Genomic DNA, 18,308 nt, shown 5'->3' with positions numbered 1-18,308 from the left:
GTCACCCAGGCTGGAGTTCAGTGGCCGGATCTCAGCTCACTGCAAGCCCCGCCTCCCGGGTTTGCGCCATTCTCCTGCCTCAGCCTCACGAGTAGCTGGGACTACAGGCGCCCGCCACCTCGCCCGGCTAGTTTTTTGCATTTTTTAGTAGAGACGGGGTTTCACTGTGTTAGCCAGGATGGTCTCGATCTCCTGACCTCGTGATCCGCCCGTCTCGGCCTCTCAAAGTGCTGGGATTACAGGCTTGAGCCACCGCGCCCGGCCGACCAAACCAATCTTTACAATGATGATTGTAAATCTTCTAGTACTTCTTCTTCTTCTTCTTTTTTTTTTTTTGTTGAGACGGAGTCTTGCTCTGTCTGTCGCCCAGGCTGGAGTGCAGTGGTGCGATCTCAGCTCACTGCAAGCTCTGCCCCCCAAGTTCACGCCTTTCTCCTGCCTCAGCCTCCCAAGTAGTTGGGACTACAGGTGCCCGCCACCACGCCCAGCTAATTTTTTGTGTATTTTTGGTAGAGACGGGGTTTCACTGTGTTAGCCAGGAGGGTCTCAATCTCCTGACCTTGTGATCTGCCCGCCTTGGCTTCCCAAAGTGCTGGAATTACAAGCGTGAGCCACACGACCAGTCCAAATCTTCTAGTACTTCTATGTTATATTTCTTCACTTAGAAGAGACTTAAGTACAAAGAGAAAGTTGTTGACATGATGAACTGAGAAAGACTACAGTGTGAGTCAGAGAGAGATGTTATAGTGGGACTAATTCATATAAAAGTGGTCAGTTCATTTTGAACTTTTTGCTTCCTTATACAACCTTATAATAAATACTCAAAGAGGACTCCTTTTAGTCTATTTCAAAGTGCTTAATATTGCTGATTCCCATCATCTGAAAATGGATATAATAATTCTTATTTCACAGATGTGCTATAATGATTAAGCAAATTGATATAAAAGTAGCTGACACGAAGCTCTAAACAACCTATGATGGTTTTCTTCTTCCCTGAGAAGCTGGAGGTGGTTTTAGTGGGAAGCAGAAAGAGAGAGACACATAGTGAAGAGGACAGCATTGGCAGGTCAGACAGAGCTTAGGTGATCAGTGGGCAGATCTCTGCAAAAGGATGGGAGATTGCCATCCTGTCCTGGAGTGAAGCGTGTTAGGAGACAAAGAAGTAACATTGCACATCACCTTCAAGGGAGAACTATTAATAGCTTCTGATAAGGCAAGATGATAGAAAGGGGAGAAATATCCAGGATGAAAGGAACTTTATCCCCATGAAATCACTCCTCTGTCTGTAGCAGAAAATCTAGAGGAGGAAGACCAGAAAGAAGCTGAGTAGAGGGCCCTGATAGGTGCTTCAGGATAGATGGTAGCACTGTGAAAGACGATTACCTGCTGTGGTCGATTTAGAAAGCATGCCAGAAAAATATACCTGGCCTGTGGAACCAGACATAGGTTGACATGATCACAGGCAGAAAACAGCAGGTGCTAGGCTCTGTGCTTAGGATGGTAATATTAGGGCCCCAGAGGTATGCACATGGAAAGTTGGAATGCTGGCCTGGGGCTGCCCCTGCTGGAGTCCTGTGTGGCTCTCCTTGCCAGTACAAACCTTCCATGGGGCTCAGTGCCATGAATTCCAGTAAATTTATCCCTTTCCTAGAATTCAGGCCTCTCCCTCTGTTCTTGTGCAGGGCTTGAGCAGGAACCTGTTGTTTCAGGAGCCAGTGACCTTTGAGGATGTGGCTGTGTACTTCACCCAGAATGAATGGGCCAGCCTGCACCCTACGCAGAGGGCCCTGTACAGGGAGGTGATGCTGGAGAATTATGCAAATGTGACTTCCTTGTGTAAGTCCTTCCTCTCTGAAACTCAGCTTCTGCCCTTGGGGGCTCTTAAATTCCTCCTTAGCAGATCTAGGATCTCTTAATACCATCAGAATTGATGCCCTATGGGCTGAGCTCCCTAATCCCCAGTGCCAGGAGTAGCTGGATGGAGAAAGAGCTGGGTTCACTGTAATGTTTAACAGGACTTTTATCTTCCCTGATTCCTAATGGAGACCCAACTGCAGAGGGCTTTCCTCTGGGTACAGAGAGAACTGAGAAGGTTCCTGGTGCACTGCCTTCATTCCTTCCATCTTCCAGTTCCCTGGAGGTGATCTTGGCCCTATTGCCTATGTGTGAGTCCTCTAGGGCCCTTGTGTATACACCCCCCAGTGACTGTAGGAGCTTTCTGTCCTCTTAGAGGCCAGAGTAAGCTTCAAGCCCTTCATTAGATTCTGCAGATTCACTCCTCCCTGACTTCACTTAGTCTCCTGAGCCATTCTCTTTTATTTTCACCTGGCAAAGCAGAGAGTAGTCTGAGGGAGGTCAGTGGTGATTCTCCTCAGCTTCCTGTTTTTCTTTCTCCTCTAGCAGCATTTCCATTCCCCAAACCAGATCTGATATTCCAGCTGGAGCAAGGAGAAGCAGCATGGGGCCCAGATCCCTGGACACTTGCTGGGGGAGAGGCCCTGAGAGGCATGTGCACAGGTGAGCAGGAAAGCCTACCATCCTCCTTTCCAGCTTTGCCTCCTCCTTTCTTTTAACAATTTAGCATGAAAAAGGGTTTTTCCTTGTCATATGATGGTTGTGGGGATTAAACTAGTCACTCTTATTCAAAGAAGTGTTGCTTACCAGAACTTCATCTCCAAACTAGAAAAGACCACTCCCACCATTTTATTTCTGCCATTTTTCTTTGTAAAGCTAAAGGATTTCAGGCTGGATGTGGTGGCTTACACCTATATCCCAGCACCTTGGGAGGCCAAGGTGGGAGGGTGCTTGAGGCCAAGAGTTCAAGACCAGTCTGAGCAACATAGCAATACCCTGTCACTACAATAAATAAATAAATTATCTGGGCATGGTGGCATGTGCCTGTAGTGCCAGCTACTCAGGAGGTTGGGGCTGGAAGATCCCTTGAGCCAGGAGTTTGAGGTTGCAGTGAGCTAGGATCACACCATTCCACTCCAGCCTGGGTGACAGAGTGAGACCCTATCTCTTAAAAAAAAAAAAAAAAAAAAAAAGATTTCAAACAGGCTTCTGTTGGTTGGTCAGCTCAGGAATATAAACACAATATAGTAAGAACTTGGGTTTTTTTTGTTTTGTTTTGTTTTTGAGATAGAGTCTTGCTCTGTTGCCCAGGCTGGAGTGCAATGGCACGATCATGGCTCACCACAACTTTCGCCTCCTGGATTCAAGTGTTTCTCCTGCCTCAGCCTCCTGAGTAGCTGGGACTACATGCGCGCACCACGATGCCTGGCTAATGTTTTAGAAGAGATGGGGTTTCACTGTGTAGGCCAGGCTGGTGTTGAACTCCTGACCTCATGATCCACGCCACCCCCGCCCCGGCCTCCCAAAGTGCTGGGATTACAGTGTGAGGCACCACGCCTGGCCAAGAACTTGGTTTTTAAAAAATTTATTTATTTGATTGTTTATTTTTTGAGATAGAGTTTCACTCTTGTTGCCCAGGCTGGAGTGCAGTGGCGTGATCTTCACTCACCACTACCTCCGCCTCCCAGGTTCAAGCAATTCTCCTGCCTCAGCCTTCCAAGTAGCTGGAATTATAGGCATGCGTCACTACACCCAGCTAATTTTGTGTTTTTAGTAAAGACGAGGTGTCTCCATGTTGGTCAGGCTGCTCTTGGACTCCCGACCTCAGGTGATCCGCCTGCCTTGGCCTCCCAAAGTGCTGGGATTACAGGTGTTAGCCACCGCACTTGGCCTATTTATTTATTTTTTGAGACAGAGTTGCTCTGAAAGCTGAAGTGCAGTGCACTATTTCGGCTCACTGCAACCTCTGCCTCGCAGGTTCAAGCAATTCTCCTGCCTCAGCCTCCCAAGTAGCTGGGATTACAGGCACCTGCCACCACGCCCGGGTAATTTTTCTAATTTTAATAGAGACAGGGTTTCACCATGTTGCCCAGGTTGGTCTTGAACTCCTGACCTTAGTGATTCTCCCACCTCAGCCTCCCCAGGTGCTGGGATTACAGGTGTGGCTAGAACTTGTTTTTTTTTATAAGAACATTTTGTGGCCGGGCGCGGTGGCTCAAGCCTGTAATCCCAGCACTTTGGGAGGCCGAGACGGGCGGATCACGAGGTCAGGAGATCGAGACCATCCTGGCTAACACGGTGAAACCCCGTCTCTACTAAAAAAATACAAAAACTAGCCGGGCGAGGTGGCGGGCGCCTGTAGTCCCAGCTACATCGGGAGGCTGAGGCAGGAGAATGGCATGAACCCGGGAGGCGGAGCTTGCAGTGAGCTGAGATCCGGCCACTGCACTCCAGCCCGGGCGACAGAGCGAGACTCCGTCTCAAAAAAAAAAAGAACATTTTGTGTGTGTGTATAGAACTATATATGTAAATGGAATTTTTCTAAATTCCTAAACACTGAATTTTACATTAGCTTTTGAAAGAAAGCTTGTTTATGTATTGGGAATGAATGGTTGTCTTTTTTGAAAGATACTGAATTGAGATAAATGTAAAGACCAATCAGAGATTTGGTATATAGCCTTCTTCATTCTGTGGGCTCTGTTATCATATTCTGTCAATCTTTTATGCTATTCAGAGCCTCTGTAAGGCAAATGCTCCTTTCTAATCCCCCCACTTTGCCTTAATCAATGCCTTAAATTGACTTCAGCGTTTCAGATCATCTAGAGGCTTTCCCAGTATCCTGCCTGCAGTTGTTAGTGTTGCCCCTTGCCACAGGTGCACATTGTCTATTTAGCCTGCCAGATGAATCACATGAGCACCTGAAGTGTGCCTAGTGCAACTGAAGAACTGAGTTTTTAATTTTATTCCATTTTAATTAATTTACACTTAAATAGCCACATGTGGCTAGTGGCCACCTTTTGGGAAAGTGCAGCCTTAAACAATGAAAAGAGCAGCCTCAATCTGTCTTTTGTAGTTTATAGATTAGTAAATTTCAAATTCTGGTATGTATCAGAATTACTTACAGAACTTGTTAAAACACAGATTGCCAGATGCCACCTCCAGAGATTCGAATTCAGTAGACTGGTGTAGGGCTGAGAATTTGCATTTCTTTTTCTTTTTTTTCAAGATAGGGTCTTGTTATTTTGCCTAGGCTGGTCTCAAATTCCTGGGCTCAAGTAATTCTTTCACCTCTGCCTCCTAATTAGGTGGGACTACTGGCACACACCACCAAACCCAGCCCCATTAATTTGCATATCTAACAAGTTCCCAGATGATAGTGGTCCAGGGACCACCATTTGAGACCACTGTTCTTGAAAATCTAGAACCATATTTAACTCTGGGTTGCAACTCATCAATGAGTTGTTACCAGCTTTTAAAACTTAGACTACACTGTATTAGGTGTAAATAAAGACTAAAGTAGTATAAAGTCTATTGTGAATGCATCTTTTTTTTTTTTTTTGGAGACACAGTCTCATTCTCTCCCCCAGGCTGGAGTGTAGTGGCATGATGTTGGCTCACTACAATCTCTGCCTCCCGGGCTCAAGCGATTCTCATGCTTCAGCCTCATGAGTAGCTGGGATTACAGGTGCCCGACACCACACCCGGCTACTTTTTTGCATTTTTAGTAGAGACGGGGTTTTACCATGTTGGCCGAGCTGATCTGGAACTCCTGACCTCAGGTGATCCACCTGCCTTGGCCTCCCAAAGTGCTGGGATTACAGGCATGAGCCACTGCGCCCGGCGTGAATACATCACTCTTAATAAGGACATTGTTTTGTTTCAGTTTCAGCTGTGTGTGTGTGTGTAAGCATGTCTGTATTGTTTTAGGATCCAAAATGTGAGTCATGGTCAACAAGGCTTGAAAAACACTAAGATGAAAGTTTCATTTGTCAGATCTTTGGTGCTTGACATGGCAAAAAAGATTTCTATGTTGTGGTGCTACCAGTGAAAGCATGATCCCCATGCCCCTGATCCAATTGCCATCTCCATTATGGGTAGGTTCTTGGCTGAACCTGTCTCTTTTCCTTTCAAAGGTCAGTCTCCCAAAGGACAGCACTTGGGTTTTTAAATTGTGGTCTTCTCATGAACCCTTTGTAAACAGCAGTGTTACAAACTGCTTTCTGTCCAGCCATGCTTGTGATAGAGAACTAGAGAACATTTCTTTAAAAATTACAGAATATTTTAAAGTATTTTGACAGGTTTTATTGGACTTTGAGATCCACTGTTGTAGACAGTACCTCCCAGCCCTCTGGATACTATGTGGTACTACAGCTGCCTACCCATCTTTCTCTTCTCTGGTTTAGAGATTGCTTTTCTCACTTTTGGCTTCCTCTGTTTTTCTTTATTGCTTCCCCTTCCTGCAACTTCACCCCATTCCCATTTTTCTTTAACCATTTGCTTCCATCAATAGCTTCTGCCATCCACACTGTTTTTGTTTTTTGTCATCCATATGGGATTGCTTACCTTCTTAACCTCCAGTTTGTTTACTTTCCCTTTGAGGTACCATCAGGTGGCTATGTCTGTCTCAAAAAATTCATGTGTCTAGTGGGCGTGGTGGCTCACACCTGTAATCCCAGCACTTTGGGAGGCTGAGGTGGGTGGATCACCTGAGGTCAGGAATTCAAGACCAGCCTGACCAACATGGAGAAATGCTGTCTCTACGAAAAATACAAAAAATCAGCCGGGCATGCTAGCGCACGCCTGTAATCCCAGCTACTTGGGAGGCTGAGGTAGGATAATCGCTTGAAACTGGGAGGCAGAGGTTGTGGTGAGCCAAGATCATGCCATTGCACTCCAGCCTGGGCAACAAGAGTGAAACTCCATCTCAAAAAAAAAAAAAAAAAAATTCATGTGTCTAGGGCAGGCTGATACTGATTAATCCCTTTCCCTTCTGGCATAAATAAGGGACTCTTGTGTTTTCTTTTTATCATGCTAGGTGGTAAAACCAAGACTAGGAATGAGGAACAAACTGCACAGCTAAACATTTCTAAAGAATCAGAGTCCCACAGACTGATAGTGGAGGGACTGCTGATGGACATTCCCCAGCACCCTGACTTCAAGGACAGGTTAGAGAAGTCACAACATGATACAAGGAAGAAAACAAAGATAGGGGATTGCACAGATTTGACAGTCCAGGATCATAAATCTTCCACCATTGAAAGGGAGGAGATAGCCAGGAAATTGGAAGAAAGTAGTGTCAGCACACATCTCATTACAAAGCAAGACTTTGCCAAAGAACAGGTGTTTTATAAATGTGGTGAGTGTGGCAGTTACTACAACCCACATTCACACTTTCACCAGCATCAGAGAATTCACACTAATGAGAGGCCCTACACATGCAAAGAATGTGGGAAAACCTTCAGATATAACTCAAAACTGTCATGGCATCAGAAAATCCACACTGGAGAGAAACCATACTCATGTGAGGAATGTGAACAAGCGTTTGGTCAAAATTCCCACCTTTTTCAGCATCAGAAGCTCCATGGTGGACAGAGGCCCTATGAATGTACTGACTGTGGGAAAACCTTCAGCTATAATTTAAAACTGATTCAGCATCAGAGAATCCATACTGGGGAGAAGCCCTTTAAATGTAAGGAATGTGGGAAAGTCTTCAAGTGTAGCTATGACTGCATCATCCATGAACGAATTCACACTGGGGAGAAGCCCTATGAATGTAAGGAGTGTGAGAAGAGTTTGAGTTCTAATCCAATTCTGATTCAGCATCAGAGAATCCACACTGGGGAGAAACCTTATGAATGTAAAGAGTGTGGCAAGGCCTTCCACTGCAGTTCGGTATTTCTTCAGCACAAGAGGTTCCACACTGGGGAACAACTCTACAAATGTAATGAATGTTGGAAAACTTTCAGTTGTAGTTCCCACTTCATAGTGCATCAGAGAATCCACACTGGGGAGAAACCCTATGAATGCCAGGAATGTGGGAAGACATTCAGTCAGAAGATCACTCTGGTTCAGCATCAGCGAGTTCACACTGGGGAGAAACCTTATGAGTGTAAGGAGTGTGGGAAAGCCTTCAGATGGAATGCAAGTTTCATTCAGCATCAGAAGTGGCATACTAGAAAGAAACTCATCAATGGAACAGGGCTATCTGCAGTTAAGCCCTACTGCCCCTCCGCTGTCCTCTCTCCTCTGCCTCCCCAACATATCTGCTCTATCCCAGCCCCACCAGGGCCTTCCTTATCTTCTTCATGCAGTGGTACTTCCTCCCTTTTTGCCTTTCTTCCTGCTGCTTCCCTCATCTGTAAAGGCCAGTCCTTCGCCTGTCCAAATAGTACATTTCTTTCAGGATCTCACTTCTGGGAAGTCATCCCCTCATAGCCCGAATCCTTTGTCTCCCTGTAAGCCCCCTTATGTTCTCAACATCAATTGCACCTCAAGTTAGGGATTCCACTGGTCTCCTGATTGTGTCTACTGATATTCTTCTGGCCTTGTGTTGTATAAGTTGTTACTGTTTTCCTAACTTCATTTTAAGTTCTCACACTTAAAATGTTTGATTATTTTATCCCCCAGGTAGGAAATGGCAGCACTTAATTCCTTATCATGTCCACATTTGGGCTGTATTATCAGTCTGCATCTTTCTTCTGGGGCTACTGGAGTTGGAAAAATTTGCAGAACATTTTGGGGTTTAGGGCATATGGCATTATGATTATGATGAGATGGGGTATTATAATTAGAGACTAGGAGAAATGCAAAGCCTATGGGAGAAGATAATCAGATAAAGTTTCCAATGATTGCTTTCAGGAGTTTTTTTTGTTTGTTTGTTTGTTTTTTGAGCCAGAGTTTCACTCTTGTCACCCAGGCTGGAGTGCAATGGTGCGATCTTGGCTCACTGCAACCTCCGCCTCCAGGGTTCAAGTGATTCTCATGCCTCAGCCTCCTGAGTAGCTGGGACCACAGGCATGCACCACCACGCCCAGCTAATTTTGTATTTTTAGTAGAGACTAAAATATTTTAGTTTCACTAAAATTTCAACATGGTGAAACCCTTTAGTAGAGGGTTTCACCATGTTGGCCAGGCTGGTCTCAAAATCCTGACTTCAGGTGATCCACCCACCTCAGTCTCCCAAAGTGCTGGGATTACAGGCATGAGCCACTGCATCCAGCCTGCTTTCAGGATTTAAGGAGGGCCATTTGGTGGACCAGTGGCAAGGCTCACTGAAAGAATTTAAAACTTGGAATTTTTTATTACCTTGGTAGCATAAAAAATTATGAGGGTCCTGTTTACGTAAGAAGAAAATGAAGTGATGAGTTGGCATTGATAGCAATAATGTAAAATTATGTCTTTGAGCTTTATTGGAAGGGGATGTGGTTTTTCAGTTTGGGTTCCTTCTTTATTTTCTTTTTACATTTTCCTTTTTTTTTAGAGACAGGGTCTTGCTCTGTCACCCAGGCTGGAGTGCAGTGGTATGATCATGGATCACTGCAGTGTTGACCTTTGGGGCTCAAGCAATCGTCCCACCTCAGCTTCCCAAGAAGCTGGGAGGTAGTGCAGCCTCCCAGCTTCTCAGAGGGCTGATATGGGAGGATTGCTTGAGCCCTGGGGGCATACACCACCACACCCAGCTTATTTTTGTATTTTTTGTAGAGACAGGGTTTTGCCATGTTGCCCAGGCTGGTCTCAAACTCCTGGACTCAAGTGATCCTCCCACTTCAGCCTACCAAAGTGCTGGGATTACAGGCATGAGCCACCAGTTCCAGCCTCTATTTCATATCTGTTGAATTTCAGTACCCACTCATATATGTAGGTACGAAAAGTGACTTGGACTTGTACCCTTTAGAGTAGATGCCTGAGTATAGTAATCGCTAAAGCTATACACGGACTGAACTTGTTGGCATCACACTGGTGAGCACCAGAGGCAAAGAGAAGAGAAATCTGACCATGACTTGCTGTAGTTCCTCAGAAGTGAGTCCATTCCTGATGAGTTACTATGCAGGCCCTTGGATATGTTCTCACACCTACTCCAGATTTCCCTATGATTAAATCTGAATTTTATTGGTGGCAGTTTTAAGTTAATTTTATAAAGAACTGTTTTGGTGACACCAAGAAATTTTTTCTATGGTTTAACTTTTAAGTTTCAGTGTGTTTTGTTTTGTTTTGTTTTGTTTTTTGGTTGGGTTTTAGACTTACTTGGGACCAGTTACCCCTTTTTTCTTGGCTGTTTCCCCCATTGGAATGGGAATGTCTATCTTAGGCCCATTTGACCATTGTATTTTGGAAGTAGATAACTTGTTTTGACTTCACAGGTTTACAGCTGGAGAGAGATTGCTATGGTTTGAATATCCCCAGTAAAATTCATGTTGAAACTTAATCCCCATTTTAATAGTACTGGGTGGGGGGTCTTTAAGAGTGATTAGAATTAGATAAGTTCATCAGGGTGGAGCCTCTACGATAGGACTGGTGGCTTTATGAGGAGAGGAAGAGCAATGTGAACTGGGACACATGCTTGCTCTGTCTTGCCTTTTGATGCTTCCTGCCATGTCATGATGCAGCAAGTAAGCCCTCATCAGATGCCTGCACCTTTATATTGGATTTCTCAGCCTTCAGAACTGTGAACTAAATAAACCTGTATTCTGCATAAATTACCCAGTATATGGTATTCAGTTAGAGTCACACAAAATGTAACAAGACAGAATATTGGTAGTCATAAGTAGGTTTGCTGCTCTGACATTTACATAAAAATGTAGAAGTGGCTTTGGAACTGAGTAATGGGTAGAGGCTTGAAAAATTTGGAAGATCAGGTCAGACAAAGCCTTTATTATCTAATGGAGCATTAAGGGTGATTTTGGCCAAAGCTTAGAAGAGAAGACTAGGGAAAGTCTGAAACTTCTTAGAAATTACAGTTGGTCCTTGAACAACTTGGGTTTCAATTGTGTGGGTTCACTTACGAACTTTCTTCTGCCTCTGCCACCCCTGAGATGGCAAGACCAGTCCCCCTCCCCTCCCCTTCTCAGCCTGCTTAACATGAAATGACAAGGATAAAGACCTTTATGATGATCCATATAATATAGTGAATTATATTTACTAAATATAATTTCTCATGATTTTCTTAATATTTTCTCCAGCTTTATTATAAGAATATAGTATCTAACATGCATAACATAAAAAATATGTGTTAACGACTATATTTCAGTAAAGCTTCTGGTCAACAGTAGACTATTAGTAGTTACATTTTTGGGGAGTTAAAAGTTATACATGGCATGGAAGTTGGTGCCCAAAACCCCTGAGTTGTTCCAGGGTCAGCTGTACTCAGGTGATCATGACAAGAATGTTGATATAAATATGGACAGTAAAGGCCATTCTAATGAGGTCTCAGATGGAACTGAATAAAATGGTATTGGAAACTGGAGCAAAGGCCATCCTTGTTATAGAGTAGCAAAGAACTTGGCTGAGCTGTGTCTGTGTCAGGCTTTATGGAAGGCAGAATTTAAAAGTGATGAAATAGAATATCTGATGGAAGAAATGTCTAAGCAGCAAAAGCATATAGGCTATTGCATGGCTAGTTTGAACTGCTTACAGTAAAATAAGAGGGAAGAGATGATTTAAAGACAACTTATACTTGAAAGGGAAGTAGAGTGGAAAGATTTGGAAAACTCACAGCCTAGAAGACTGCCACCGACACCCCCAAACTATAGAGCTACCAATGTGCACTGCCAGCCTGGGAGAACTGTGGTCATGAGACTCCAACCTCAGAGAGTTGAAATGTGGACCCAGCCCAGCAAAGACATAGGGGTGGGGCTGCCTGAGGCTTTGGAGGCCCAAACTTCTGAGTGTGTCCAGAAGATTGCACATGGACTGAAAGAGCATTCTGAAGTTTTAAGATTTAATGTTTTTTGTTTTGGTTTGGTTTGTTTTTTGTTTGGGTTTTAGACTTACTTGGGACCAGTTACCCCTTTTTTCTTGCCTGTTTCCCCCATTGGAATGGGAATATCTATCTTATGCCCATTTCACCATTGTATTTTGGAAGTAGGTAACTTGTTTTGATTTCACAGGTTTACAGCTGGAGAGAAGTCACTTCAGGAGGAATCATCCCTTGAGTTATGCCCATATCTGATTCAGATGACACTCTGGACTGTTTGAGTTGATAGCTAAGTGAATTAAGACTTTTGGGGCCAGTAGGATGGAATGAATATATTTTATTTGTGAGAAGGTCATGAGTTTGGGGTAGTTGGCAGGGGCAGAATGCTAGGGTTTAAATGTCCCCACCAAAACGCATGTTGAAACTTAATCCCCGCCTAACACGGTGGCTCACGCCTGTATTCCCAACACTTTGGGAGGTCAGGAGTTTGAGACCAGCCTGGCCAATGTGGTGAAACTCCATCTCTACTAAAAAATACAAAAATTAGCCAGGTGTGATAGCAGGTGCCTGTAATCCCAGCTACTCAGGAGGCTGATGCAGGAGAATTGCTTAAACCCAGGAGGCAGGGGTTACAGTGAGCTGAGATCATGCCACTGCACTCCAACCTGGGTGACAGAGTAAGACTGTGTCTCAAAAAAGAAAGAAAGAAAGAAAGAAACTTAATCCCCATTGTAACAGTATTAAGAGATGATTAGAACTAGACTCAGTCATCAGCTTGGGGCCCCCATGATGGTACCGATGGCTTTATAAGAAGAGGAAGGGAGACCTGAGCTGACATGCATGCTCTTGCCCTCTTGCTGTCTGTCATGTTATGACACAGTAAGAAGGCCAGATATGGCTCCTTCACAGTTCCCAGCTCTGGGAACCATGAGCTAAATAAACTTCTTTTCTTTATAAATTACCCAATCTGTGATACTCTGTTACAGCAACAGAAAACAGACTGACACTGATCCTACCAGACATTATGATCTCACTGGTTTGGCCTACTGCCTAGAGACTAACCCGTCTCAGAATCACTGCTTCAGGACAGTATAACAACATGCATAGGTTTATTTATTGATTTATTATTTTTTGAGACAGAGTTTCACTCTTGTTGCCCAGGCTAGAGTACAATGACGTGATCTCAGCTCGCCACAACCTTCGCCTCCCAGGTTCAAGCAATTCTCCTGCCTCAGCCTCCCGAGTAGCTGGGACTACAGGCATACGCCACCAGGCCCAGCTAATTTTGTATTTTTAATAGAGATAGGGTTTTTCGATGTTGGTCAGGCTGGACTCAAACTCCTGACTTCAGGTGAACTGCCTGCCTCAGCCTCCCAAAGTGCTGGGATTACAGGCATGAGCCACTGCACCCTGCCACAAAAGTTTTTTTTTCAAAAAATGAAGTGGGAATACGATACTAAGAAAATCGCTTTTATTTTGTGTTAATGTAAAAAAAAAAAACTATGAAAAATATTTCAGAGATGTTTAACCTGAGCCAATGTGAGTGACCATGGCCTGCAGAAAACCCAAACCCAGGAAACCTTGGGTAAGTAGTCCTGAGGCAGTCAGAATGTAATTTTGTTTTATACATTTCAGGGAAGCAGAAGTTACACAAAAAACCATCAATCAATACATGCAGGTTATACCTTGGTTTGGTCCCAAAAGGCAAGATATCTTGAAGCAGGGGAGTACAGGTCATAGGTGGGTTCAGAGATTCTTCTTTTTTTTGAGACAGAGTCTCACTTTGTTGCCCAGGCTGGAATGCAGTGGCGCAATTGAATTGAGATGGGGTTTCACCACATTGGCTGGGCTGGTCTGGAACTCCCGACCTCAAGTGATCCACCCACTCCAGCCTCCCAAAGTGCTGGGATTACAGGCATGTGCTAAGATTACACATGTCAGCCACTGTGCAGGGCCAGAGATTCTTTAATTTGTAATTGTTTAGAAAAACAAAGTGTGGTCTAAGAACTTTGAGTTACCAGAAAGGAATGTTTAAGGAAGTTTGTAGCCAGGTGTGGTGGCTCACACCTGTAATCCCAATACTTTGGGAGGCCAAGGTAGAAGTGTTACTTGAAATCAGTAGTTCAAGACCAGCCTGGGCAACATAGCAAAACCGTGTTTCTACTAAAAATAATTTTTAAAAATTTAATTTAAAAAAGTTAAGTCTGCTAAGCATCATGTGATGCTATGCTAGAGTTGAGTTGTAAGACCAAGCCACTCTCTCTCTATATATATATAGATAGGTAAGTAGATATACATATAGATATATAGGCTGGGCGCAGTGGCTCACGCCTGTAATCCCAGCACTTTGGGAGGCCAAGGCGGGTGGATCACCTGAGTTCAGCAGTTTGAGACCAGCCTGGCCAATGTGGTAAAACCCCATCTCTACTAAAAATGCAAAAATTAGGTGGGCATGGTGGTGGGTGCCTGTAATCCCAGCTACTTGGGAGGCTGAGGCAGGAGAATCGCTTGAACCCAGGAGGTGGAGGTTGCAGTGAGCCAAAATCATGTCACTGCACTCCAACCTGGGCAACATATCTGGAAAAAAAAAAATCTGTATCTTTTATATATATATATATATATAGATAGATAGATAGATAGATACAGATATGCAGATATACTCTGTGTGTGTGTATATATATATAGATATATATTTGTGTGTGTGTGTGTGTACATATATACACATATATATTTGACTGGCCTGCTGACATGACTCTCCAGGCTTCTTAAGGAGTTTGAGTAAAGAGAAAAATGTTAACACCATAAAATTATGTATGCAAGAGAGGGCATAGAGAGATTTTGGTTTTGGTTTTGATCAGGTTTATTGAGATATGCTTTACATAAAGTAAAATTCACCCTTTTTAAGGTATGCAGTTTGATGACTTTTGATAAATGAATGCAAATGTATAAGCAAGAGTTAGAAAATTTCCACCACCCCAAAAAGTTACCTTGGCATAGGGAGAAATTAAATGGTTGGTGAGATGTTGGGTAATTTATTTTCATTCCTTGATAAGGTTTGTACAATACATAGAGTTTAGGAGAAGAAAAATCAAAAACCAAATTTGATTTCCCAGCTATAGTCAGATCTTGCACAATATGCAAAGAACCCAGAATTACTGCTAAGTAAAGCAGTCAAAATGGACACAGACACATATACAAAATTTTAGTTCTATTTACTTCTCCAAAGCACCATTAAACAGAAAGGGCCTTAGGGGTTCTGGGAGGATGATAGCAAGGAAGAGGGAATGAGAGACTTCTCAACTAGCCAGGCTTCAGAAAAGAGGAGCTTCTAAGTATGGTTTGGAAGATAGGAAATTGAAGAGGAGAAGAAAGCAAGGAGTGTAGGGAAAAATAAATGGATCTGCCCTAGTTTTCATAGCCAAGAGATTTATGGATTTGACTGGTGAAGTTTATTTTCTCATTTATTTTTTTCTTTATTCATTGAACAGCTATTTAGAGGGGTTCCCCCCCACCACTGCATTGTTACACAAATGTTATTACACAGCTTCTACAGTACTTATAGTAGGTGCTGAAAATAGATGAACAATATGTCATTCTTTTTTTTTTTTTTTTTTTTGTTTTGTTGAGACGGAGTCTTGCTCTGTCGCCCAGGCTGGAGTGCAGTGGCCGGATCTCAGCTCACTGCAAGCTCCGCCTCCCGGGTTTACGCCATTCTCCTGCCTCAGCCTTCCCAAGTAGCTGGGACTACAGGCGCCCGCCACCTCGCCCGGCTAGTTTTTTTTTTTGTATTTTTAGTAGAGACGGGGTTTCACCGTGATAGCCAGGATGGTCTTGATCTCCTGACCTCGTGATCCGCCCGTCTCGGCCTCCCAAAGTGCTGGGATTACAGGCTTGAGCCACCGCGCCCGGCCTATGTCATTCTTTTTAATTCAGGTATTAATGATGCCCAGTTTTCTGATACTTAATAGATACTCAGGCGTTTTCTGATAGGGGCCATGAGTTTTACAGTGGGAATAGATGTGTAAAAATAAACTCATTATCACTTAGATTCCAACATAATGTTCTTCCAAGGAGTTTCTATTTCTTCTTTTTTTTTTTTTTTTGAGATGGAATTTCACTCTGTTACCCAGGCTGGAGTGCAGTGGCGCGATCTCGGCTCACTGCGACCTCTGCCTCACGGGTTCAAGCAATTCTCCTGCCTCAGTCTCCTGAGTAGCTGGGATTACAGGCATGAGTCACCACGTCTGGCTAATTTTTGTATTTTTACTAGAGACGGGGGTTTCACTATGTTTGCCAGGCTGGTCTTGAACTCCTGACCTCAGGTGATCCATCTGCCTCGGCCTCCCAAAGTGCTGGGATTACAGGCATGAGCCATTGCACCTGGCCTTCTATTTCTTCGGAAACTGAAATGGTTATATCTAAACATACTGACTTTTCCCCCTGTGATACTGTAATACAGTAAGAAAGAAATATTTGTCTTTTTCCCCAGTTTCTGGCATAAAGCTGCTAAAATCCTTGTAATTTCCTAGTGATAAGAGCATCTTTTTTTTTTTAAATAATATGCAGTCTTAGTTCTTGGCACGTGAGCTTCTGAGACCCTTACAACTTCCAGAGTAATGTGTCTTTTGTATGCTAATGAGATGACTGGTAGCTGAGGTCCCTGAGATAGCTTAGGGATGGGGTCTGATGGCAGAAAGATCAAGGACTAATTAGAGGGCTGGAACATTCAACCCCAACCTCCAACCTCTGGGAAGGGGAGTGGGGCTGAAGGCTGAGCTAATTATCAATGGCTAATAATGTAATCAGTCATCCCTATGTAATGAAACTTCCATATGAACCCTAAACAAGGGAGTTCAGAGAGCTTCCAGGTTTGTGAACACATGTAGGTGCTTGGAGGGTAGTGCATGGAAGGTCCATGCCCCTCCCTCCATACCTTGCCCTTTGCGTCTCTTCCATTTGGCTGTTCCTGAGTTGTCTCCTTTATAAGAAATCAGTAAGAGGAAGTAAAGTGCCTTCCTGATTTCTGTGAGCCATTCTAGCACATTATCAAACGTGATAAGAGGGTTATGGGAACAGAATTACAGTGGTCTGTGATTGGCATCTGAAGTGAGGACAGTCTTGTGGGACTGAGCCTTTAACCTGTATGGTTTGATGCTAACTCTGGGTAGTTAGTGCCAGAGCTGAATTGTTAGACACCTAGCTGGTGTCCAGAGAGCTGAAGAATTGGTTGTTGGTGTGGGAAGAAATCCAACTATTTATGTGAGAATTTGAGCAAAAACAGCTCATACTCCCCTCTACTTGTTAGTTCAAGATTTGCATAAGGAATGTCCACTTTCTTCAGGAAAGACAGATGGATGTCTGTTAACTAAGTTGTGTCATTTTCAGACTTTGGCCTTTAACAGTGACTTAGCTAAGAATGTTATTTAGGATTCTATTTAAAAATAGCAGAAATCTACTTGAATTAACTTAAATACACTTAATTTATTATGAGGATTTCTGCATGTACCCTGGCACCTAAAGGCAAGAATGCAACTAGAAGTTCTGGAGCGTGGAAAATCCAAGCAATCAGGAACAACAGGCAGCGCACTCAGGTTCAGTCTCAGCTCTTTCCTCACTTCTGATCCCTCTTTTGCTCTTTGCTTTCCTGCTTTCTCTGATCCTAGGCATAGGGCAGAAATTGCCAGAGGTCCCAAGTGTATAACTCCATTCCAGAAACCAGCCCAAATTGAGTTAGACTCTCAGACTTAATTCCTAATTCTTGGGAGAGACAATAGGATTTGCTCAGTTTGGGTTAGATGTTCACTTCTGGTTTACTCCTATGGCCCAGGGGGGCTAGGTCATGTAATGTAAATGAGGCTTCCAGGGCCCCATCCTGTGGGAGGGGGTGGTTAACTGGGCTGATCAGACACCCAAAAGGTGCCTGCTGCTAATTAGATCACAACCTTTTCCCTCATTTCTGTTGCTCTATGTCTCCTGACAACTAAGATAACTGAGAAGCTTCAGGTTTTTTTTTTTTTTTTTTCTCTCTTCTGCCTGGAAGCTTTCATAAATTTATCTTTGACAGTTCATTCTGCCTTGGTGTTGGTTATACTCCATTAACGTTTTTTGGCTCTCAGTGATCTCTCAGACTGCATTCACATCTTCCTCTGATGATGGTTTGTGACTGGTCAGTGGGTGGAATAGCTGGTGGGGTTAGGGAAATGGGGCTATAGTCTCCTCTGATTTCCTTGGGGCTCTGTCTTTGGGGTAAACAGCCACATAGTTGAGTGAGTTGGGTCTTAGTTGACCCAACTGGCCATAGTTGATTGAGTTGGATCTTTCTGTTTGGGACCAATAGTTGAGTGAGTTGGGTCTTTCTGTTTGGGATATATGTGTGCAATCAACTTAACAGTAGCAAGGCTGGCTCTCTGGCTATAGCTCTCCATTGGATTCAGTTATGGTTATAGTTCTCCCTGGTCTGTCTGTTCTCTTTCTTTCTTCCTTCCTTTCTTTTCTTTCTTTTCTTTTCTTTTCTTTTCTTTTCTTTTCTTTTCTTTTCTTT

At 43.6% G+C, this 18,308-nt stretch overlaps 1 protein-coding gene across 1 annotated transcript in view; it reads left to right on the top strand.

The window, feature by feature from the left end:
• ZNF620 (zinc finger protein 620) overlaps positions 1 to 18,308 on the top strand; it is a 46,938-nt gene that overhangs the window by 3,974 nt on the left and 24,656 nt on the right. Inside the window, exons 3-4 of the mRNA XM_023231339.2 lie at positions 1,683 to 1,836; positions 2,401 to 2,517. Of these exons, the coding sequence (XP_023087107.1) occupies positions 1,683 to 1,836; positions 2,401 to 2,517 (271 nt within the window). The remainder of the gene's footprint in view (positions 1 to 1,682; positions 1,837 to 2,400; positions 2,518 to 18,308) is intronic.

Source organism: Piliocolobus tephrosceles, chromosome 2 (genome assembly GCF_002776525.5).
Source record: "Piliocolobus tephrosceles isolate RC106 chromosome 2, ASM277652v3, whole genome shotgun sequence".
Lineage (NCBI taxonomy): Eukaryota > Metazoa > Chordata > Mammalia > Primates > Cercopithecidae > Piliocolobus > Piliocolobus tephrosceles.
This window is presented reverse-complemented; position numbering and strand designations above follow the sequence as displayed.